Source organism: Netta rufina (genome assembly GCF_964035555.1).
Source record: "Netta rufina genome assembly, chromosome: 23".
Lineage (NCBI taxonomy): Eukaryota > Metazoa > Chordata > Aves > Anseriformes > Anatidae > Netta > Netta rufina.
The window spans coordinates 5578565-5602526 of NC_140147.1; the positions used below are offsets into that span (position 1 = coordinate 5578565).

The 23962-nt window shown below is 46.8% G+C and overlaps 1 protein-coding gene across 7 annotated transcripts in view; it reads right to left on the reverse strand.

Annotated features, from left to right (window-relative positions):
- Positions 1–23962, reverse strand: part of PUM1 (pumilio RNA binding family member 1) — a 71168-nt gene that overhangs the window by 34261 nt on the left and 12945 nt on the right. For 6 of the 7 annotated variants that reach the window (XM_084300667.1, XM_084300666.1, XM_084300665.1 and 3 more), the window contains exons 3-7: positions 19478–19546; positions 10084–10192; positions 7289–7467; positions 4996–5162; positions 3743–4013 (exon numbers count right to left, since the gene is read on the reverse strand). In XM_084300667.1, the coding sequence (XP_084156793.1) occupies positions 3743–4013; positions 4996–5162; positions 7289–7467; positions 10084–10192; positions 19478–19546 (795 nt within the window). The remainder of the gene's footprint in view (positions 1–3742; positions 4014–4995; positions 5163–7288; positions 7468–10083; positions 10193–19477; positions 19547–23962) is intronic. The other variant, XM_084300662.1, reaches the window with a different exon arrangement.

Consider the following 23962-nt stretch of genomic DNA (forward strand, 5'->3'; position numbering starts at 1 on the left):
TCAGCTGCAAAAGCTTGACTCAAACTTTTAACTTTCCATGCTCTTGCATCCCTGGTATCAGATCTTCCATCACGCTAAGCTGCGTTCTGTCAAGCGAACAGTGGAAGAAATGGCTAGGTAAGTGGGTTTTCTTTTTGCCCTTCAGCTCAGCAGCTCATTGTCTCCTCTGAAACGAAGTTATCTTTTGCCCAGCCTACACATGCAGTGATTTCTACACCTCCAAAATGCATCTCAATGATTCATTTTTAAATTAGTAGTAGCAGCAAAAAAACTCAAAACATAAATATTTGACCTAATATTTTTTATATTTTTTTTTAATCATCATCGCTGTCTGCTTGCCCTCTCTCCCTCTTGTGACCACAGCTGATGACCGCTGGATCTGACCTGCAGCCCCGCAGGTACCCACGTGCATTGTGCTGTTGCTGAAATGAAGGCGCAGTGCCCAGCGCACCCTGCAAACGGCTGCTGCAGAGTTCACAGACCCAAAGATGAGACAGAAAGGATGCTCCTTTACCTAAAGTTGCAACTGGTGTAACAGAAGGGAAGAATATGGAACACAATGGCAGGGCAGAGCCCTTTCATCTGCTTCAGAAAAAAAAACAAACGAGCATCTCTGCATCTGCATCCTAAGCTAAGTAAGAGAACTAACGATCCGGCCCCAGCTTCGTTACCATTCCTTCCCCAGACTGTGCTCTTGAGCTTCTGTAAAGCCACGGGCAAACACTCGGCCGCTTACACTGCGCCACAGGCAGGGCTGCATTCCTCCTGGCTGCAGAAAACCTCTCAAATCTGTACAGAGCTTTCCTTTCAAAGGCAGAACAGGTGAATGTTGATACCTAAGCCCTGGACTCTGGCAGCGTCAGCCAGCCACCTCTCTCCCTCCCCCCCTGTATGCTTTAAAAGGCAGTTTCTCTAAGCCTCCAAACCAAGACTCGACTTCCCCAGGTGTGTGAGCAGCTGGAGCTCTGTGCAGCTGGGGGTTGTGCACTGCCTGTACCACACGCAGGGGAGCAGAGCCAACACTGTCGGAATTTCAGGCCGTGCTCAGCCAGCTAAGCCCCTACGCCACACGAGCTCTGGGAATCATCAACCCGATGTATTTAATGGCAGCCTTACCAAGGCCTGGATGCACGGTCTCCGTCTGCTGCCAGCACAGCCCCACGTTCCAACAGATCGCAGAAGACCAAAGGTCAATCTCCAGTAAAAGATTTTTGTCATCTTACTCAGAAACTTACATTAAATCAAGGTTAAACTACATTTCCACGTTAAATTGTAGTTTCCAGTAAGTGGAAAGAAAGAGAAGAATAGTCCTTAAAGAGCCATTAGCTGGAATTCACACAAATCCCCACACGGAGCATTTCAACCTCTTACAAATGGCATTTGGTGACAACCCACGAACAAGTGCCGTAGCTTTGGAGGGGTTCAGCAGTGTCACTTGACATTTCAAAGACTGAGGCTATTTTCTCTCTCACACAGGTACAGGAGTGAAGTATCTCTAGCAGTGTGCGGGGGAGCTCAGAGGGAATTCCAAGAAACCAGCACAGCCCAGCCCGTGTTACACGGCTATGGAAACACTGTGCAATTAGATTTCTGTAATCCAGTTTCTTCTGCAATATAAACATCTGACATCTCTAATCAGATTACACGTGATTAAGACCTTCCCTTCTTAATATTGCTTTTAGCTGCACTTGCTTGTAATCCCTTCAACGTATGTGACGCTTCCCAACGGACCAAGAAAGACGCTTTTAAAGAGATCTTTTTGTTCAGGACACTCGGGATGTGTTTCTGACAAATGAATGGAAAAAGCCCTGTACTTTCAGAAGACAGACCTCTTTCATCCAAGCTGCAGCAAATGCTAAGGAGCCCCGGCTGCTGGATAGAACATATTAAGGAAATGGGTCCAACTCTGAGCCAAGGCACGCTGCGCTTACACCGGCGTGCAGTGAGAGGTCGTGTGGCAGTGAAAAAAAATTAGGAATGATTTTCTATCTTAATGCAACATTCATGCTTACAAAAGCCTGTCATTTGCGCTTACTGTCGTTGTGAGTAGCTGTTGCAACAAAGCTGGAATTTTACAATAACAGCCCGCACTGAGCAGCCTGCCCTGCCTGCCCTCCGCGTCTCCCAGCCAGCGCTGAGCGTGCCAGACCCAGGCAGAAGGCACCCAGCCACACTCAGAGCACCAGGACATCTCCTGCTCTCCCACCAAATTTCGGTTTAAAGAAATGACAGAACCACAGCTTCACAGGCAACACAGAAAAAAGCTTTACGGATGATTACATAGAGATTACATCAGCCCCACACCGGTATTACTATGCGCTATACAGAGAAAACACAGGCATGTCTACAGGGCCATCCAGAGCCTGAACCCAGAAATGCACTTTGCTAAAACATGCTTTCCAGGGATGCCTTGCTTCAACAGGTTTTTTTTAGTCCTATTTTTTAAAGGCTAGGAAAAAAAAAAACTAGCTTGAACCAACTTGTAAATGAGCCTTAAACAGAAAACACTGCCAGACAAAATAGAAATCACAGGCTTCGCATCTCTGCGGTTGTTTTCCTATACAGGATGGTTCTTTAAAAGTCAGATAGCTGCAACGTGCTTAAAAATAAGCAAAACAAGTTTCATTGTTTAATTGCTTAAAAAAAAAAAAAGCCAAAGTAAGTTTTGCATTCAAGGTCCTACACCTGAGTAAGACAAAGACTTGGGAACAGCTTGCTTTTTTCTCCTTTCTGAGCTATACAGCGACTATTTAGCTTAATCATTAAAAAAATTTCCTCCATTAACCTCCCCAACGTGCTACATAAGAGAACAACCGACTGAACTAACGGTTATTTACATTGCCTTTAAGACTACGATAAGTCTCTGAAGGCAGGGCTTTCATATAAACATGGCAACAGTCCTTCCTCTGTACTCAGTGTCAATCAGGCTGTTTTGCTAAAAACCAATCAGATATTTCAGGAAACCCAGGGCCAGTAATATACTCCTGCAATAAGCTCCAACAAAGGATTTTATTCTTCTTTGAAGGATATTACGCTTACAAAAGGAAAGCAATAAACATTTACAGTCGTTACCCAAACGGGCAGGAACAGGAGCAGATTACAAGTCGATCGTTGGATCTAGGCCCAGCACTCAAGAGAGGCCAAACAGCAAGGCCAGGACTCGCCTTACTTGTCCGGGCTGAGGAGTCTGGGCTGCTGTTATGGGAGAAAAGGTCAAACAAACCCACCGGGCTGAGATAAAGTTCTGTAGTGCTGGACTCTGACCCCGGGTTTTGAACCATGCTCCAGTAAGATCGAGCTGGTTCAGATTCACCATCCCTTCGGCCTCCTCTGATCAGTACTGCCAAGATCCCAGAGCGGGGCTGCAGCACCCAGGCTGAGCAGTGGTTTGGCCTCTAAGTCACGTTAAGGGCTCAAGGGTTTTGTTGCTTAGTACACCTCACTAATTAAAAGCTCTTCTCCAAGGCAAGCTTACTCAAAAGCTACAGATGATCGATCACCAGCACCCTGCTGTGTCTGGCTGTTCGCTACAGGCCCTTCCACCTGCCGCTCGGACTGCATTTAACACAGGTCTCCTGCGTCGAGCTGACGAGGAGGCTACGTGCAGCACGCTGCAGACACACGTATGGCACAGGAACGATGAAACCATCCTGAGTCTTCCTCCGTAACGCCCCAAGGCGAGAGCCTGAGCTCACACTGACCCCAGGATGCCTCCGGCAGAGGAGCCCTGTCGGTACGTTACCTGCTGCTGGGAATTGTAATCGAAGAGCCCCACGGTGGCTGCGGCTGAGTCCACGGGTACTTGAGTGCCAGAATAATCAAACTGCAGAGGCTCCATGCCAACGTGCTCCATGGGATCCAGAGGAACACTCTGGGACTCTATGTTGGAGAAATCTTCCACCGGCTTGGCACCATTAGTACTCGCCAGCTGGGCTAAGCCCTCGGATCCGTTCTGGTTTGGACCCAGCAGATCTACTTCACTAGCAGAGTTCTGGCAATTACCAGGTGTGCGGCTACACGGAGAGAAAACACATCCGTCACTGGGCACATCCATTTAATGCTCTGTCACACAGCATCAGCTCTCAGCAGCAGACACTACTACCCAGAGATACTCAAAGATGGTGGGGAAAAAAAGAAAGAAGATGTAGGCAGCTATTCCAGACCCTCCTGGTATGAATTCTACAGAATAATTTGTGTATTAAAAAAAAAAAAAAAAAAAAAAAAACACCACACACACCACAAAATCCCCAAGCCTCTGCACTTCAAAGACCTGCTCCAGTACAAGTGTACAAGTACTCTTCTTTTTTTTCCTCCTCAAGTGAGGAGAAAGCCATAACAAGACATTTCAGAAATGGCAATGTTATTTTTCATAAAGCTATTCCATAACTACTGACTACATAAAGCTCTGACACTGTATCTCACTTGAAACCTTTCTGAAACAGCTGCCATGGTTTCCTATTCGCCTAACATAAGCACTGGGCTGAATTGAGAACTGGTTCGTCTCTATTCAAGGGCCAGCAGTATGGGCTCACAGTGTATTTGTTTTCCTTTTACAGCTTTCCTACATGCCAACACAAGGCTCAGCAAGCAGGTGAGCTAGCAAGAAATAGAAATACATTCTTTGATTTTATCAATAGCCAGATTTCACAAGGCCTTAATCTCGAGAACTACGAGGAACAAGTCCAAGAACTCAACTACAGCTCAGACCACTCTACAGGGAGGGTCAACATCTCGGTAGGTATTTCCAGAAGAATCCCATGCAAAGTAGCTAAAACTGCATGTGAAAACAATCCCAAGACTACACAATATGGAACCAGGTGTGCGCAGGCCATCAGTTATCCTCCACTTTCTCACAAGCACGTCCCTGCGTATGCTATAGTCCTTAGGGCACTGCTTCAGTGAGCCAACAAAGGCTTTTCACTACTGTTCCCAGAGCATGAAAGATCTTTCAGAAAAGTGTGACACTGATTAATTATTAACTGATGGTGCACATACCTGAAGTCTTTGACATCTGTGTCGATTCCATTCTGCACAGGCAAACCATTTGTTTTATCCATCACATCCCCCTCCTCCTTCAGATCTCCTAATTTATCGCCATCAAATGTGCCCTTATTTTTCTTATCCCCTTTGTCATTCTCATCATTCTCTGCATCCCTTGGCCCCTAGGCAAAAGAGACAATATTTTAATAAGCTTAGGTTTCAGATCAATTTTGCTTTCGTTCCAAGACATTAACAAATCAAAGAAACATGTCACAATCAAGTTAAGTTGCTTTTGAGCATTAGTTCTTACAAATAAAAACATAAAAAGAGCAAAATCATAAGTCATAATCAAAGAAACAAGGGAATCTGTTCTCATTCCCTTCCAAAAGAGGTTTCAGCTACCTGTTCAGTTTTTCCATTCAGTAAATCAGGGTCCAACTCTATCAGCTCTAAAAAAATCCCACCCCAAGATAATTTTAAAGAGAATTTACCCAAATCCTCTTTAGAAATGGGACTTGAGCACACTTCAAAATTAACTCAGGAGCTTTTAAACATAACAGCATGCACGGAGGTGTAAAAACTGAACTAGAGCCTCTCCATTGGTAATGCCTCCACGTCGGAGATGCGGGAACTGGCTGGGCAAGTGCATGCACCCAAGCACAACAGGAGCAAACAGGAGCAGCACGCAGCTGCCTCGCTTTTGGGGGGCATTACGGGGATTTGCACAGGGAACTCCACGGTGCAGCTCCTAAGAGCACCCGAGTCAATGACTGGCTCAGATCATGTAAACCTACAGCACTTTTTGCAGGGGAAAAAAAAAAAAAAAAAAAGGATTTGATTTCTTGTTGAGCATTTTGTAAGTGGCATGGCATCTGCAGCGTTCCCACCCCTAATGTCTGCATTTTATTTCACTTGGGAGAAGAATAAAGGGTGATTATGCCAGGGGCACAATTTTGAACAACAAAAGGAAGAGGAAAAACAACAAAATTTATGATAAAAAAACAGCAAGGGGCATATAAACATATTTATCATAGATAGTTTTGGTGCTGTCAAAAGACAGACACTGAAACCCTCTCTTCCACTTCAACTGAGGGAAAAACACTCCGCATACATACCAGGGCATTTGGACCCTGTATCAGCTAAATCATTTTTCCATTCTCTTTTTTTTGTTGTTGGTTTGTTTTTTGTTAGTCTTGTGTTTTTTTTTTTGTTTTTTTTTTTTTTTGGAGGGATGGAGGGGTAGCTTTCCTCCCATACTTAAAAAAAAAAAAAAAAAAAAAAGATCATTTTAAAAGTGACCATATTCTGATGTTTTCTGATAATTATGATGTTAAATAAAATCCAATCCTTCTTCACTGATACTAGAGAGCAGAATTGGAAATGCCAATTACAAACACAAATTCGGAGCCCTATTTTCACCCACACAACACGGTATTTACAAGTTTTCCCTTTGTTTCAGAACTGCCATCCTGACCACCAGTGCTGCAGAGCAGACGCCTCCCTGACCCCAATTCTGGATGATAAATCTGCTCCCTCCACTGACTGCTCCCCTCCCCCAAGTCATCTTTCCTAGGCTCTGGATTCAAGGAAGTTACCAGGTGCCCACTAATGAGGGTCAAAACTAAGAGGATGGATGAAGGAGGCCACAAACCATCTCCCTGAAGGGATGAGCACGGCAGTCTTCCAACAGTAACAAACCCACTCAGCTTTTCTGTTCTCCGACACTGACCCAGCACCCGGCTGACGAGGCAGAGCTGAGATGCAGCTCTTTTTTCCCCCAGTATGGGGACGGGACTCGATGATGCCTCTCCTGCCACATCCTTACGTTAGAGGCAGCAGTGACTGCACTCTCCTCCCCACCCCACCGAGCACAGTGACTAATGCCATTCCTCCCCAGGAAACAATATGCCCTTGACAGCATTCCCAGCCTGCAGTGGCTTTTGCAGCTACGTTACGTCTCTAGCATCGTTACATGGAGCTTTCTGTTCTTAGCCAGCAACAAAGCATCCACACGCTCACTCAAGAACCACGCTGCTCACTACAGGTACGTCTGCATGCTCTCCCAACCACGTGCTCAGCTGGCATTACTGCAGGCGTGCTTATCCTCAGAGCAACCTCCCTGTCCTTCACAGCCGCCTCCCCCACTGCACCCCTCCGTCGAGAAGCGCCGAACTGCTGAGCTACTGGAGCACGTAAAAGGAAGAAGGAACATCTGCCTCTAGGGATGGATTAACAAACAAACAAACCAAGCAGCAAATGGAGAAAACAACACAATGGGAACTCAAAGTTCAGAATCAGGCACACTTACAAATCCTCCTTTCCTTAGGCAGGAATCTCCCGGAGATGAGCTCAACACATACTCCACCATGCTAACTCCAAGTCCTCCACTCTCTGACCGTGGTGAAAGCACTGAGTTGACTTCACTATTCACATGAAAGCCCTGACCAGGTCTTCTCTGAACCATAATTGGTTGGGAAACAGAGTGATCTGGAACAAAAACATGTGCAATTCTTATAAGCAGATCCAACTATTCAAAGGAGACAAGTCATTAATACGTACTCTAGTGTCTTAATTGTACTAAGAAGCGCCAGCTTTTTGACTCTGATGATGTCCATTGGGAAGAGAAGGATTGCTCTCTCATTCAAAAAGTACTAGAACCTGTAAAGCTTACAAGTGACAACTGCATTCGAACTCTAAAATCATAAAATTTCAGAAATTTGTGTCTAAGTAAAGGATGTAATGTTTAAAAAGTTTTATTAAATGTAAATACTAGAACTCCTGTGTTAATACAGTGCGAAAAACAATCAGTCTCTGTTTTAATTGTCATCCCAAGTGTCATCCTGTGGTTACACCAGCTGCCATTTGTTTTCTTGGTCGTATGAGTTCACATTCTCGTAACTCACGATCACAGTTTCTCTCAGCTATTATTTCCTCAAGGAAAAGTTTGAAAACTTCACTTCTTTCTCTGGCCTCCTGCACCAGCCCCATCCCTTTATCCCCTCTGCAGTCTGAGGGTTTGAGATTCTGCACCAGAGCTGACTAAGGAGAGATGTCTCCAAGTCCTAGCAGGCTCTGCGAAAACTGCTGCCTGGGCAGGAGGTGACCTTACATCCCAGCGAGGGAAGGGAACTCAGCTCCTGCGTGTTATGACTGGTAGCAGCCAGTAAGCCAAAAATTACAGGCAGAAGACATAGTAGGTGCCCGGGGATGGTGAAGGGACACGGGATGTCATCGATGCTGTCATTTTCTTGTAAGGCGTAAGCCATCAAGAGAAGAAATTCCATCACTGCTCCGAGCTGCACTCCCTGCCTTCTCTCTCAATCCAGCACGAGCATCTTTGTGGCCGCAAGTAAAGCGGGGCTGAGCAGGCTTCTCTGGGATAAAGCTAACAAAAAGAGGAGCTAGTTTTAACCTAGATCATTTCCCCGGCAGACTTCATCACACTGCTGCGTAATTAATTGTACCACGAGGAGAAGAAGAGAGCAGCCTGCATCAGACAGGACTGTTTCTTTCAGTGGTACTGGCTTTAAGTGCCCACAAACTACCACAAGCTAAAGCAGCGAAGAACCAAAGCCGTGTGGGATGCCTGCAGCGCTGGGGACGCAGACAGAAGGGGAAAGGGATGCAGCAGAAGGCCGGGCTTCATCAGTTCCACTGCTCGTGGAACAAAGCAGACTGCTGGCCCAGGACACTTCTGCACCCCACCTCCAAACCGTGCTCCTCGCTCCCTGGGGTCACTGCCAGACCACGGCCGTTTCTTCGTTTTAGATGAGCAAAAGGGGAAACTGTGACTTCCCTGACTCACAGACAGCAGCGCAGGTCATGGCTCAGGAATAAAGGCTGCGAGGTGCACAGGACTAATTGAGAATAAACAAAGGAAGACGTGAGACTGACGGCTTTGACTCATGGAGATCTGTGATCAGCCAGCGTAGGAGGTTGCCTCCCCCACGTCTACCCTGCTTGGCTAGTGGGTGCAGCCAGCCCAGCAGGGGCAGCAAAGGAGAAAGTTTCAGCTATTACTGTAGAGTCTGGCTCCAGCCCTTTTTAATCCACCCTCAGCTTCAGTTTACATTAATACAAGCATGCACAAGCTGTTGTTGAGGACTGGATGCACGTGCTGCTAGGGAGACCCCTTGCAGGCAGGCCAAACAGCTGGAGGCTGCAGCTCCCCGAAATCTCCCCAGCACTCGGCGAGCCTGCAAGGTTCAGCCGAGAAGGTTTTGAGAAGCTACAACCCTTTTTCACAGCCATTTTGAAATTTAAACAATAAAAAATGCTCTTATCACATAGTTTACTAGAATAGTCTTTCTATCCCAATGCCTTTGCTCCAATAAGGATATTTTTGGCAGGCAAAATAAAAAAAACAATAACTAAAAAGAAAACAACAGTAAAGTTGCTCTCCTCTGGAGCTGTAGTTCTGCACAGTTGTTTGGAAACTGCCCAGGATACTCAGCAGTGTCTAAGGAGCGTATTCAGTACACATGGAAAGCACAAAAAATAAAGAGTAAAAGGTTAGCATTTCAAATTCAGCACATGCATGTGATTTTTTTTTTTTTTTTGCCATTTAACTAAAACAAACCTGAATGCTTTCCCCTTTAGTTCAAAATATGGGATGGTCTCTCATCCAAGAACAAAATTCTTGGCAGATAAACTTCAACAAAGCTAATTCAAAACATCATTGTATTTATTTATTTTAAAATTTATGTTGTTGGGCTTTGGTTGGTTAAGTATTTAAAAATTGTTTTTATCCCCCCACTAATCTTGTTCTCTAACATCTTTGTTCAAACTTCAATCCATCCTAGGGCAGGAAACGCATGAGAAAGTTTAAATTCAAATTTGAGTTGCAATCTAACATTTTTAAGCAGATAAACATAAGGGTACATACGTTCATGTTAGACAATTTATTTTATAGCTACGGATATCTTTTTAACTCTATCACAAAGCAATGTGGGTTTTTAAAGTTTTCTATCACATAACACAAGATTTTATTTTATATTTTTTTTCTTAAAAACTGCGTCGTCCAGACTGGCCAGCAATTTTGAGTAGATGAATTGCACATTTCTATGTTCAACCCCAACTACATTAAGTAAATAATTGAGCTACCTGATGTTCCCCAAGCACTGTCTCTCCACTGATCTCCCAGAAATATCCCTTTTGGTCCATCTTTGCTGGAATCATCAGATTCCCAAAACTTTTTACCCGGCAACAGCTGCTGCAATTAAAAAAAAAACAAAGCATGATTAAAATAAGTATAAAATGCAAACATAAACCATAAGCGTCTCCCTTCTAAACATGAGTCAATCATTAAACACAAACTGATACATGCTTTATAATCAAAATATTTACACACTCCTAGGGCAAAAGCCATACAACTGAGACAGTAATTCAATCTCAGCAATCCTCTTACATTCTTAAATGCTTTATGAACAACACACACGTAAGCGCACACATACAATTTGCATTCTCCAGCCTCTTAACACGAGAGCTACTTGCGAGAAAAAATATTAGCAGAAAAGCTGTTCTGAGCAGAATATTGTTGTGGCTTCCACCTGAGCTGCACAGATACGTCTCCTCTCAAACTACCCCGCATTTCCAGCAGGAACAAAACCCGAGGTTGTGATGCCAGCAGGGACAGAACACATCAAGAGGTGCCAAGAGCTCTCACTTCTTGCTTATTTAATGACTGCTGAGGACTCTCAATGCTCTGAAGGTTATTTGTAAACGCTAATAAGAGTGAACAGTTCTGGGCCACCACACCTGCCACGCATGCATTGCTCCTACGGGAGGAGAGGAGAGAGGTTATGCACTTACTGAGAACGAGACAAAGACATCCTTGGCTTGGATGAATCCAAGGAAGCTCGCACTGAAGTCCAGAAGATGGCTAAAAGAACAACGTGCCCTATTTAGGGGATGTGCTTTGAAAATCCCAGCCTCACAGAAGGAACACCTGCCGTGTGGCATCCACATATGGCAGAAGGAATTTCAAGCCCTCCTTAAGTGCCTTAGATGTCAAGTGTACAATCTTCAAATTAAATCTTCAGGCTGAATGAGATGTGTGCAATTCAGACGGCAAACAACAGCGCATTCATAGCAAATTAACAAGATAAATGAGCCTCGCCTGCTGAAGTTGGAATAAAACTAAAGGAACTGGAAGATTAACAAGTACTCACATCTGTACAAAATTACCATAGCACAAACAACAATCATTAGATTAGTCAACGTCTTCTATATATTATAAGTGCTGATAACTCCATACTCCATCAGCAGGCGTGCAAATTTAAGGCTACAGCAAACAGAGTGCTGGATGAGGACAAAGAGCGTGAACAAGTTCCCAGCTCACAGCGTTCACAGCACGCTGCCTTAACACCGACAATCAGGGAGGTCGTGCTCACTATTTACTTTTTACTTAAGGAAGATCTGTTTAGTCAGAAACATCTTGTGAAGCAGGTCTGTGTGTGTGAGATACAATCTGAGGTACACAGGTTTGGATAACTGGAATGATTACACCTCAACTGGGTATTAGGATGGGAACACCACCCATCTCAGCCAGCACGTGAGAAGCAGAATTCCTTCCAAATTCTCAGAAAGCCCCACCACAGAACAGATAAGAGGGAGGCTCCATCCGGTTATCGAACAGACACTCCAAGTTGCTGCTGCCTGTTACCTAAGAGTAATGCTGCTTTTGCGCCGAGAACAAAATCAATCCACAACAAACAAGCACAGGGAAAAAATAGATAAGCAAGCGTGATACGTTGGGAAAGAGCTCGTGCAGCCACGAGATGGAGGACAGCCAGGCCATCTGAGCAGAACCCAGGGCAGAAGCTTTCGGCCATGCCCCAAACCACTGGCTCCACGCAGTGCTGGGGTGGCTGAAGCTCGCTCCCAGCTCCTCGTGCCGGCCGCACGCCGCAGCCCGGGCACAACTCGTGCACGGACACCTGCGTGTGGGCTCTGCACGCTGACGGGAACGTAAACCGAAGCAATCCGCACCCACGCGGGGCAGATCAACATTTCCAACCGTAGCATCCAGGAGGTCACATTTTCAGAGGCCACGTGCCAGCAGCGCTCCTCCCAGCGGGCGCAGCAGGAGCGCCAGCACAGCGCCAGCACAGCGCCAGCACAGCGCCGCGCCTCCGCCCCCAGCCTCCCGCTGCCCACCCGCCGGAGGAGCCCAGACGCTCCTGGCAGGGCTGGGAACACCACTCACGTCTGCACACGCGGTCCCTAGCAAAAGGAGACATCGTTTGCTGCCACAGTGCTGCAAAAAACTAGTTACAGATGAATACAGCTCAACGACGCCGCGGTTTCTCTCAAAACATGCGCCTGTATGAGCTGTTTCCCCGCCGTAAAGCTCCTCTTCCAGCTCACACTGTTGTCACAGCCTCCCATCTACTAATTCAGGAGCAAAATACTTTGGAGCACAGATTTGAAGTAAAGGATGAGATAAGCTCATTCACCTTTTCTATGTCTGAGCACAACGCAGCACGCTCCAAAGTCCTTGAAGCGATGTGACGCTCCAAGCACAGCCGCACACGTGCCCTGTTACCTGTCTGTCCCTATGGCAGGGACAAACGCTTCAATACACGGATTTATTAGTGCCAGGAACACACGGGACTCGGACCCACCTTGCTTCCCAGCAGGTATAAACGCCATGTGAGAGGTCTCTCTTTAGCACACTGAAGGAGACAATGGCCCTTTCCCAAGTTTCGAACTAAACACTGGCTTTCTGTACCAAAAAGTTTCAATACACAAACACCAAACTTTTGCTATTCCCAGCTCTTCGACACAGAGCACACCATCCACACCCACGAACTCCCATCCTGCACACAGTCTGTCCAAGCGAGGCCATTTAATGGCCTGTTTGCCCTACAAGGTGTCCCAGGCTATTTTCAAGCTCTTTATTTGGCAGTGAGTCATTTCCACCCAAACTTCTCAAGGAGGAGGAAAAAAAACACCAAGAAGGCATTGTAGTCTAAGCACTAAGCTTCCTCTGGGTTTTATCGTCTTCTTTTTACTGCGAGAACAAGCCTCAGCTTGTTATTTTAACTCTCAAACCACTTAGTAGGAAGCACAGCATTTTCCCTGGCTGCTCCTCCTCTGCAGGAACGCAAGATACCAGCAAGCCACTTCTTTTTAGGCATCCTCCGGTGATTTTAGGATCTGTTATTGCATTGGCAACACAGCAGAAGCCTGCCTATAAGGCTCTCAAGCCAAGGAGAAGCTGCACTGTGCCCCTGCAGTTCTAACACGACAGCAAGGACGAGAGCAGCCCAGCAGCGAACGCCTCTCAGAGCCCCTGGGCCTGCTGCTGCTCCATCAGCACCAGGGGCACCGCCGGGGAGGTGAGGCGGTCGGGTTGGAGGAGGTGAGGCAGTCGGGTCGGGCCTTTCCAGCACTGATCTGCATAAACACACAGCACGCGTTACAAGTTCATCGCGGGGATTTTTGTTTCTTAAAGCCTCTGCCGTTCCTGGATGTCACAGGACGCAGCTTTTCCACTCCTGCTGACGCCGCCCCACCGTAGGTCCTCTCCTTCCTCACTCTCAGGAAGTTGAGAAGAAAGCAACATGGAGCAATTAAACTAAACCTCAGCTGCAGCTACAACTTCTCAAGCCCTTTAACAATACCTCGCAGTGTAAAAGGACAAGAGCTGTTTGGCAGACAAGCCTGAAATAAAAAGATGAGGAGTGTGGACTTGCAGAAAGGAGGCAGGAAGAGCTGAGCAGAACAGAGTATTTTTATCCACAAGCATCATCTCGTTTAGAGGAAAATTAAGCTCCTACCATAAGCTCTTGAGTTTCCAAAATGTAAATAAATTTCCCTCGTATGCTCCAGAAAGCAATAGCAAATTTTAAGTTTACAGAAATTATTTCTATTTTAAGAGAAAAAGGGAGTTTAAATTTAGAGCTAAAAAAAAAAAAAAAAAAAAAAAATCAAGCAGGAGGGAAAATTGGCATCTGTAAAGCAGCCCGAGGATTGCCGGGGAGCCCAGGAACTGCCTGGCCCGTAGAGCCGAAGCACTGTGGAATCTCAACATTTCTACAGCAATCCTAAAATCTGAAGCAAACATGATTAGGGGTTCAGATTATTAGGAGTAGCTCCTTCTCCCAAGGAAGCCTGTTGCAGGTAACTACGTTCAGTCTCCGTCCTTGGTGCTTTTCAGCTCGCTGCCTTCCCAGACAATATCAGCAGCGGCAACAAAATGAGATTTTTCCTCTTGCAGAACTCCAAAGCACTTTCTCACAAAATGCTCTCAAATTTCAATTATAAAATCATACAGTGAACACGTGGAAAGAGATATCCACAGATACAACCCCCATGCTCACATGCACACCTGCGACACAGCTGCACGAACTAGGTGCACTCACAACTGGAAGGGAAGGGAAGAGAACAACCCCTCCCATGAAGACGTGTGAATGAACCACAGCAACAAGCTCTGCCACGAAGTGCCACATACAGAGCACGCTTTTATTTGCATTCTGGTGGCTTCTATAACAAACACTGCTATTTTCTTGAAAATCCAAACTGATTCCCTACCACAGAAGGTAGCAAGATCCTTTCCTCTAGCTAGAGGATGAGCTGAGACTGAATCCTTCATTTCAACTGCCTTTTACTCCGTTACGTGGTTACGTGCACGTGTTTTGACACTTCACAATGCCATCCTGAAGAACTGTACCTACCACCTTACAGTTCTGTGCTGAATCACAAACAAGGGGCAGAAAAAACATTCTGATACTCGCTGTGCCACTGCACAACGAGCAAACCACAACTCTGCCCCCTGTAATTTCCTCTTTTCCCCTAGAAGATGAGCATAAAATTTCAGACTGAAAGCTCTGTAACATTAGCAGAAAGAAACAGAATATTAAGGTTTAATTTACATCTGTATTCTGGATGTATTTACTGATATCGAGGGGGAAAATAAAGCAAGAGACAATTTAAACAGATGGCAAGGGGGTCCTTGCTCTGTCAAGTAGTGCTCCATCCAAAACTAGAGGTTTAGCAGGCAGTAATTATCTTGTACTGAATTACACAACAGGCTGCCAAGATGATGAATTTTTCCTCAGGGAAAGTTGTTAGTTCCAATGGAGAAAAAGAAAACTTGTTTAAGTAAAAATAATCCAGTTTTTCAGGTTGAAAATTAAAAAGAGAAAATGCAGAGGATACAAAACCAGTTTATTTGTTCCCTGGTGATTTTCTTCCTATTTATTTATTAAAATTGACCCTATCTAGTACAAAAATAATCCTTCTAAGCCCTCTTACAGAAGACTTACAGATTTAGGCCAATATTCAATTTAGCAGAGAGGGAGGAGGCGAGGGGGGGGCGACTTACACATCAACAAAAGCAATTCTACAATCAACAAGTACTGAGCCTGGGCGTACAGACCCCACCGAGATGGGATTATCAATTAGACAAATTAAGTGAACTGATCCCCTTCAGACAAGGGAACACTACGATCACAGAAGCCACCTGTGCCCCACGGCAGCAGCTGGGGAACTCGGCTTACCCGCAGCAACAGGTACAAGGGGGCAGAGCTCACGGTCACACTCGGGCAGCAGCGCACTGCTCCCAAAACCAGCCACGACGGCCAGACGCGGCGTGCAAGGAGAGCTGGCGTCCCACTGGCAGCAGCACCGGGGTGAATGCTCAGTGCCACCCCCCAGCTCTTGGTCCCCGACCCCAAGCAGGGGCAGCCCCTGCCAGCTCCCACCTTGCAGGGCTCTGGCAGAAGAGCCTGCACGTAGCAGGAGGCAGGGTGTCACGTCTGGGAACACTGGGGAAGGTTAAACAAAAAAAATCCACCCTGCCACAACGTGCTGTTAACTGCATGCCACCAAACCCACGGCCGTGAGCAGCAGCTGCCAGTCTGCACCAGTTTGGGCCCCCCATCCCTGCTGGGCTCCTGCTCAGCCCCTGCACCTGGGCCAGCAGGTGCTTACAGACTGCTTCCGTCCTCCTGTTCCTCATGCTGCTAGCACTAGGTAGCTAAAACACTGCACAGAAACATTATTCACACCTCCCAGTAGTCCTCAGCCCAGCTCCAGCGATGACTGGATGAGAAGGGAGCGATCACTGCTGGTGAAAGCAGCGCCACGTGGGCTTTGTTTGCTTTTGTACCAGATAAAAGCAGCCTGGGCCCAACGTTACAACCACGGTGATTCAGAAAAAGCGCTGCTCACTGGAGGCAGGGTCTTATCGAGGCCCCAACCAGCTGCATCAAGGGGCACACAGACATGGAGAACACAAACTGCTTCAGCCTCTGCCATTAAGATACCTGCTGCAAGGCACCACGGGGCTGTTACCCCAGATATTCTTACTTGGAAATCTTTGGTTCAATTCTTGGCAGGTTTGAAGCTAAGGGCCCACCAGCTACCCCGTGTCTTCCCATTCCCATTCCCCTCCCACCCTCCTGGATTGCGTTACAGCTCGCTGCTCACCCAGCTGCTCAGTGCTGCAGGCTCACGGCCCAGCATAACCACCTAGCAAACCAAGAATGCTTCCGCAGCTCAAAACTCGTGTAATGCACGATGACAAATGCCACCTCAGTCTCTCTGCACTGTCCACTACACCAAAAAGACACCGCACGAATATTCAGTATCGCTAAGCTCCAGATAAGAGGGATTTATGTGAAGAAAAGCAGACATCCAGCTCCTTGTCTTGAAGGCCTGAAAAGAAAAAAACACTCGCATAGCTTGTGTTAAGCTTCAGATAAGCATCGCTGCTGCATGATCAAAGACCTCTGAAGACAGCACAAGAGGCAAGGACACACATTCTGGTCCGTGTGCTAAAGCAGCAAAGCCAGGCAGCCCCTGCGTGCTCTCTCTGAAATGCCCTTCTCCATCGTTTTGCTTCTGGCTTCACCAACTGCCAGACACCATCTCTTTTATTACTCTCCAGTGCAACATCTGCTGAGAAGCAGAGTTGGATACAGATCCAGTGAAGACTTCAGGATGCTTCCATTACTAGCAATCTGGACCAAGTGCTAAAAGCATAAGGAGGGAAATCAGATGTCCCCTTTGGAAGATGACTTTTAACATTACTGACCACATCTGCTACACATGAACCAAACCGTTTCCATTTCAGAGCAAGGCAAAGGGGTTTTCCACAGATCTTTTCAGCTTCACTTCCAAAAGCACCGCGCTGCCACTTGCACAGACAGCGAGGGGGCACAAGGCCAGCTGCAACGGGAGAGCGGGATTCTGGAGATCGAGAGAGATGCACTGCAGATCAAAGCTGTGGTGTTTTTTTTAAAAACTACTCTTAATTTCCCCAGATTAGGATATCTGTTCATCACAAATCAAAAGTTATCTGGATTTTGACAGCAGCACAGATCAGACATTAAATGTTTGACAGCGCCCTTTTAAAAAGCTCTGATGTGTTCAGAGGCAGAAACTCCTTAAACCACTAAAATTATGATATTGCTTACTGAGAAGCAAGGCAACGGGAAGATAAAAGATACACTAAATGCCTTGTTTTCCCAGATGTATAAATAAACACTCTTTTCCTCATCGTTCTCCTCCAGGGTTTTCAATATCAACTCAAAGTACAAGATTATCAACACTTCCTGCAGGTAAGAATCAGAAGCACAGATCTCGGCTTACAGCTCCTTAAATTGGCCAGCTGGATGTGTGCTGAAATACCTCAGGAAATACAGAGAAAATTCAATGGATAAAGAAAGGAAACTGCAGTGACTAACAGAGAAAAACCTAAGAGGAATAAGAAATGGTGTCTTAGCTCAGACAAAGAAAATGTGAAATGTCACCTCTCCTGGAAAAAACAGACACGCCAGAATGGGGAAAAGCCCAGTGACAAAAGGATGCCATCTCCAGAACTTCCAGTATCACAGTAACAAGAACGGAGAAGGAAAAAAAAGAATGAGTCATCATTTAAAAAGATCCAGTGAAGAAAACCTCGGATCCAACACCCCACCCCCAAAACCCGAAATTCACTTCTCTCCAGAAATCACTCAGGGCTGGTAGAAGCCAGCAAGCTTCGGAATGCCTTTAGGCGTTTCAAGTGGCACGATCTAATGCTGTATTAAGCACAAAATAAGTGCTATACTTACTCTTAGCAGGCTTTCGAAGAGCCTGTACACTCTATATCTGAAAACGAACGTCTTGCCCCAGTGAGGTGTTAAAAAAAAAAAAAAAAAAAAAAAAAGAAAAGGAGGATTCACAGAACATTCACACCCCTGTCATTCCCCGGCATGTTTCATATGGAGGCACATCAGCTGTTTTTCAGCAGCTTTAGATGGATTTTTTAACGTCGTGATTTCTCCTTTCTAAATCATCTTCATCTACTCTTAGTCAAGAGTCTCCGTGTAGGCTAATGTAACCTAGAGAACCAGAGATTTTCCTACCAAACAGCACCACACTGAACAATTCAGTATTACAATCTTGCTGAGAAGAATGGAAGAAGAGCAGAGAAGCCAGGCATCCAGCACCAGGAACTCACAGAGGTCCTTCACCTGACAGAGGCACACTACCCAAAGATGTTGGCTTTGCGTTTCCTCCACACCAATCGTTTCTGGATTCTACAGACTGCTTTTTAACCTGGTTCATAAACTGGGCTGCAGAAATAGGATGCACTCGAGATGCAGAAAAACTACTCTGAATTTGCCAGACAGGAGCACAGGAAGGAAGCCTCTCCAGCAAAACAGACCTGTAGCAAGCTAGAGGCAGACCTGCTGCACATCAACCCTCTCCTACAAGACATGATTTTCTCATCTCTGTTCTTCCACAAACCTCTGAAGGGACTGGCTACAAAGGAAAGGAAAGAAGTCAAGGAAAAGAAGCGTTTACATCCCACTTCTAGGGACCTAGAACAGCTAACTGAAGTAACTTGCTATTCTTCCAAGTCACCGTAAATAGGCAAGTTCTTTCTTCAAAGAAAAACCAAAGGTCACGTTCCCCAAATCTGCTGCTGCTCACTGCACTTGCGAGATTCAGGTAATTCCTCCTGTTTTGCTCTGAAGCTGGAACTGGAGGACCCACTATCTGACAGCTCCTGCTCAGTCCTTTGACCTGTCCGAAGCACTTAGCACTTCTGCAACCCTCGATTATGTTGCCCAGCTACTTCAAACACTAAACACAGCCTACGCTTTATGGCAAGAGCCAGAAGGTGGCCAGGAGCAGAAACCGGGCAGCAGACAATGACAGACAGCTAAACCCCACAACACTACGGGGTCTGAGATCACCGGATCCCAAAATAAACATGCTACCAGTATTGTAACACTTGTCACAAGACAGATTTCTAACTGTTCTTTTACAACCACCATTTTGCTGGTCGGTGATACAACAGGTGGAGGGCTTAGCTGTTCCTCCTACTAAGACGCATTCTAGCCTGACAGGTTTTTATTTTGTTACAGCACACACACACAACCTTCACAGCCACAATGGAGAACTTTCAAGTTCAGAATCATACCAGCAGCTTCAAAAAAACTCTTATTTTCCCCCTCCCCCCAAAACACAATATTTTTTCTGTATGTCTTTCGCTTACCTCTCCCATAGCCCGTCCTTCCAGAGCAAGCGCTTGGAAATCATGATTCAGTTCATCCATAGAACGCACCTATTTAGAGATGGGTAAGAAAAATACATCAGGAAATGCTCTTTTTTTCTTCCAATGACAATTACCGTTTACAGCCATTTCTGATACAGACTGAGCTACGTTCTACATCGCAGCACACAACAAAGCTGCTGAGCTCTGAAAGACGACTTACCTTTAGAAGTTCCAACTTACAGTGTTATTTATACATGCACAAAAAGGGCAAAATGAGCAATTATTTTAAGACACGAGGTCTAACACAACTGCCTCTGCTCAGTTTATAATGAAGATTAATATTTCACATCGAGTTGCATAATTTTGGGTGAGGGAGTCAATGCGTAAGCAAGTCGGGATCATTTCCTTTCAGGCAAGATCAAATACAGACTCACAAACCAGGCAGGTTTATATTCCACTTACAGCAACACAAAAGAGGACAGAAAGCAAGTTAAGTGAAACAGAACTGTGTGAAGTGGGAGGCTGAGGATGAAGAGAACAAATAGTGTCTCGAGATCAGCTGCTGTTCATTACTACACCCGTACCAATGCCTTGAACCACGAGCCCCAAGGCACAAACTGTACCCCAGGGGTGCAGGAGGCCTTGGGAAGGCTCCTGATGGGGCAGGACTGTTCACTCCTTCCCAAGGGGTGTGCACGGCAGCCACGTGGTGCCACGGCCATACCAGGGGACCCAAGGTGTGCGAGGAAAAGCGCAATGGCAGAGGGGTCCGTCCAGGTCCCCGCAGGGCACCGAGGGGCACGGGGAAGGTGCTGGTTGGTGCCCTGTGCGCATGGGAGGACCCACGGCCGTGCATTTACCTGAGCAGTTACCTGAAGTGCTGCTGCTGCAGATCATGATCAGATGAAAACAGGTTCAATGAGAACAGCAAAAAGCAGCAGAGAGTGTTAGCTACATAAATCATGGTGCTGAAAACACGAGAAAACTTTTCTGATTTGCATCCCCAAATCTCACCGGGCAAGCCCGTACACAAGGAGCCACTGAGCACATGTGCAGGAGAAAAAAACAACAAGCAAGAGCCCTAACTAGGGACTTGAGGACGAAGCACCGAGGTTCAGCTACGTGCTAGGATTGAGGTGGAATAATCCTTGCCCTCGCCAGCCACCACGCCGTCTCGGAGCAGGTTATTACAGCAGCCACAAGCCCTTCGGATGGCACCCCAGCAGCACGACGCGCCTCCTACTCCGTGTTTACATAACCCTGCAACCCAACAGATCTGATACAGGTTTCTGCTGGCGCAGTGGTGAGAGTTTATAAGACTTGTGTTTATGAGTAACCCACGCGCTGCTGCTCACTGCGGTCCTCTACGGGAGCTCTCTGGGACGCTGCAGACTGACAGTGCTGAGCCACGGCACCGCCACAGACCTGCAGAAGATTTGGGCACAGCTGCCCCCAAGCCAAGCCAGGTCAGTTATGGCACCTGCTGGGCAGTTTGGGGCACAAAGGGAAAAAAATTGGTTTAGCTGATCCGTGCCCCACCTCACTAATGGGCTGGTGCCATACGGTTACACCGTGTGCACTGAGCTTAAGCCTGACCTTGGCTCCTGATCCTCGTGCTACTATTTCCAGCAGAACCAAGTCAAGGCGTCGCTGTGAGCATGCTTTTGGTTCTACTTTAAGATAAGGTTCAGTAGACATCATCTGAGAATATCAGATGGAAGGAAAGCAAAGTCCCCTCCCGTGTGAATTCTGTTACTATTCGGTGACAGCGCCACTTTGCAAGAGTTTAATCTCTCTCTCGGTTCAAAGGTGCTTCCAGTTTTGCCTCAGCCTCGCCTTGTTCTGCGGTGAAGCGCACTGCGAGCACGCTTGGAGAAAGCAGGACTTCACTTTCCAGAAACTACAGCACCAGACAAGAAAGACTCGGCTCTGCTGCCAACCCCACCGCTCATCTGCCAGCTAATGCGCCTCGGCTGCCTCGTGCAGGAAATTCTGCGAAGCGTTTCCAGCCGAACTCGCGGAAAACGCAGCAACCCCCAGTCACGCTAAGCCACAAGAGCCCATCAGTAGCACGTTATTATTTGGATGAGACGTGAGGAATCGAGAGGCTAAACAAAGATTTGGTGGGTGATGTGCATTACTCTCACTGCTAAAGCCATGTCCCAGCAAACCACAGATGCAGCCACGGTGGCACCGATCCAGGACTCGCAGGGCTGTAGACAGTGACAACGCAGAAAGAGGCTGCTTTGTGTCCCCCCTGCTTCACCAAAACAAATGCACTCCCAGAGGTGGATATTATGCTATGGGAACCTTAAAAGAAAGCTACAAGAAAGATATTATCACTACAAGTCTTCAGATTTCTGCAAGGAATTTAAGAGACTTTTTTATTTTGGTCACGTCCCAGCCCCAGTGACTCCAGGCTGCCAACATGAATTCCCCTCCCCAGCTTCAGCTGCACGCACATCCCCGGTGATCCCCGCTCAGGTTATGAAGGTAATCTTGGAACAAGAACTCTCCTTCTTGCCTCAGCCCCTTTCCTCCCTGCTTTTTTACAGCATTTTGGTGTGTTACAAGGTTGCTTGTGCTCTACCAAACATAATTCATTTAAGAAAACGCTAGAATCGCTGTTTTGTTTGTGTTAGATGCAAGAACATTTTCAGAGGTGTCTTGTTTGAGCATTTGTCCTGAGTAGGAAACCATGTTATCACCGAGTCAAACCAATTACAGCAGCACAAGGACGTGATTTACATCCGAGTGGGAAGCCACGTTCCCACGCTGGCTGGATTGGTAGCAGAGAAGCTAAAGCTGGTGCAACTGTTAACACCACCATCACCTCTAAAATGGTGAACACCTCCAATGCAAGCTCAAGATCTTCCACGGAGAAACATCAGCTGCTACATCGTCATGGTTTTTGAAGGGCTACAGACCAGTAAGCATAGGTAGCTCTCCTCACAGTGCTGACCATTTGTCCATTTCCAAGTGGAGAAGCGCGTTTGTCTCCAACAGAACGCTGCCAGGAGAGCTGCAGTGGGTTTAGCAGCACCGAGGGATACAGGGGCTGAGATGAGATGAGTGGCAGAAGGCAAAAAGCAGAACCACAAAAGCCCAGTGCCTGCTTCACACCTGGTTAGTCTGACTGCACACCTAACTGAGCACTGTTATTTTTACTGCTGAAGGTCTGAAGGAAGCCTTCTGTCAAACACCTCACAGCCTGCAGATCCCAGCCTTCCCCACAAAGTGATACATGGGGAAAATGGGCTGCCACCACGTCCTTCCCAAAGCTGCTCCAGTCACTATTAAAAAAGGTTTCAGCTTCTCTGTCTGCTGTCAGGTATATCAGGTAACAGGAGAAATCATCCATTTCAGATATTTATGTCACACTCCTATGATCAATCCTGCCAATTATGGATAAAACTATTTCCTAAATCAGGTCCCTGTCTTGACTTCCACGTACCGGCTGCTCTAACAGCCCATTACCACCAATATCGAGGCCCCCTCTCAGTCACATCATTCCTTTCTTTCTCCTGATCATCTCATTGATTTGTTTGCAATATAGTCTTATTATTCCACTTGCAAAGACCTCTTTCCCGCTTTTACAATATCAAACAGCAACACCTCTTCAGCCTGTTTTCTCACACGACGTGCACAAATAGCAGAGTTCCTTTATTTCCCTGTCAAAGAACAAACACCTTCGGGACCAGCAGAGCTTAAGACCAAAGCCACGAGTGCTTACACCTTCGTATGCCAAGAGGCAGGCCGCACTCTGCTAACTGAAACACACAGATGGCCTCGCACCTCACCGGGATCTATTCCTGCTAACTCTCCCTGGCCTAGAACGAGCACAGACCTGTGAGACAGCCACGATGGTGCAAGCACTGGAAAGGAGGAGCTGCACTGAGGCAGAGCTCATTCACAGGTTAGCACTGCTGCGTACGAGATTTGATTACCATAAAGTCTGGTTCTCTGGTTCTCTCACTGATCGCGAGTTTTGAAAGAAGTCCAGCAGGCCGTGCCAAGATAAACCGGCTGCCCAAGGAAGCAGTGCCCTGCTATCTGTGTGTGACATGCTAACCTGGTTCCTTGCAGGAAGAGGTGACCCCGAGAAACGTCGGGAATCGCACAAGGAGAGGTCAGGCCTCTGCCACAGCCACCGTGTAAGGGATCCTACACATCCAGCCTCTGCTCCCAGCCCCACGGCAGCCTCTTCGCGGCACCGTGCCTCTGCAGAGTGAAACAACGTGCCCGTCCTTACCAGCCCCACAGAACAGACACCTCCTGACCCCCTCTGAGGAGTGCTTCCACTCTCTGGTAGCACAGAAAGCCAGCAAGCTCGCTTCTGAAGCCAGCTCAGCACCACTCAGGCCGTCTGTCAGAAGCACAGCTCCTGAATGAGCGCTACAACGCGATGTCACTGCACGGGAGCGCTCCTCACCTTCACGCTGCGCTGCCTGCACGCTCAGGAATTATGTAAATCTCAAACTTAAT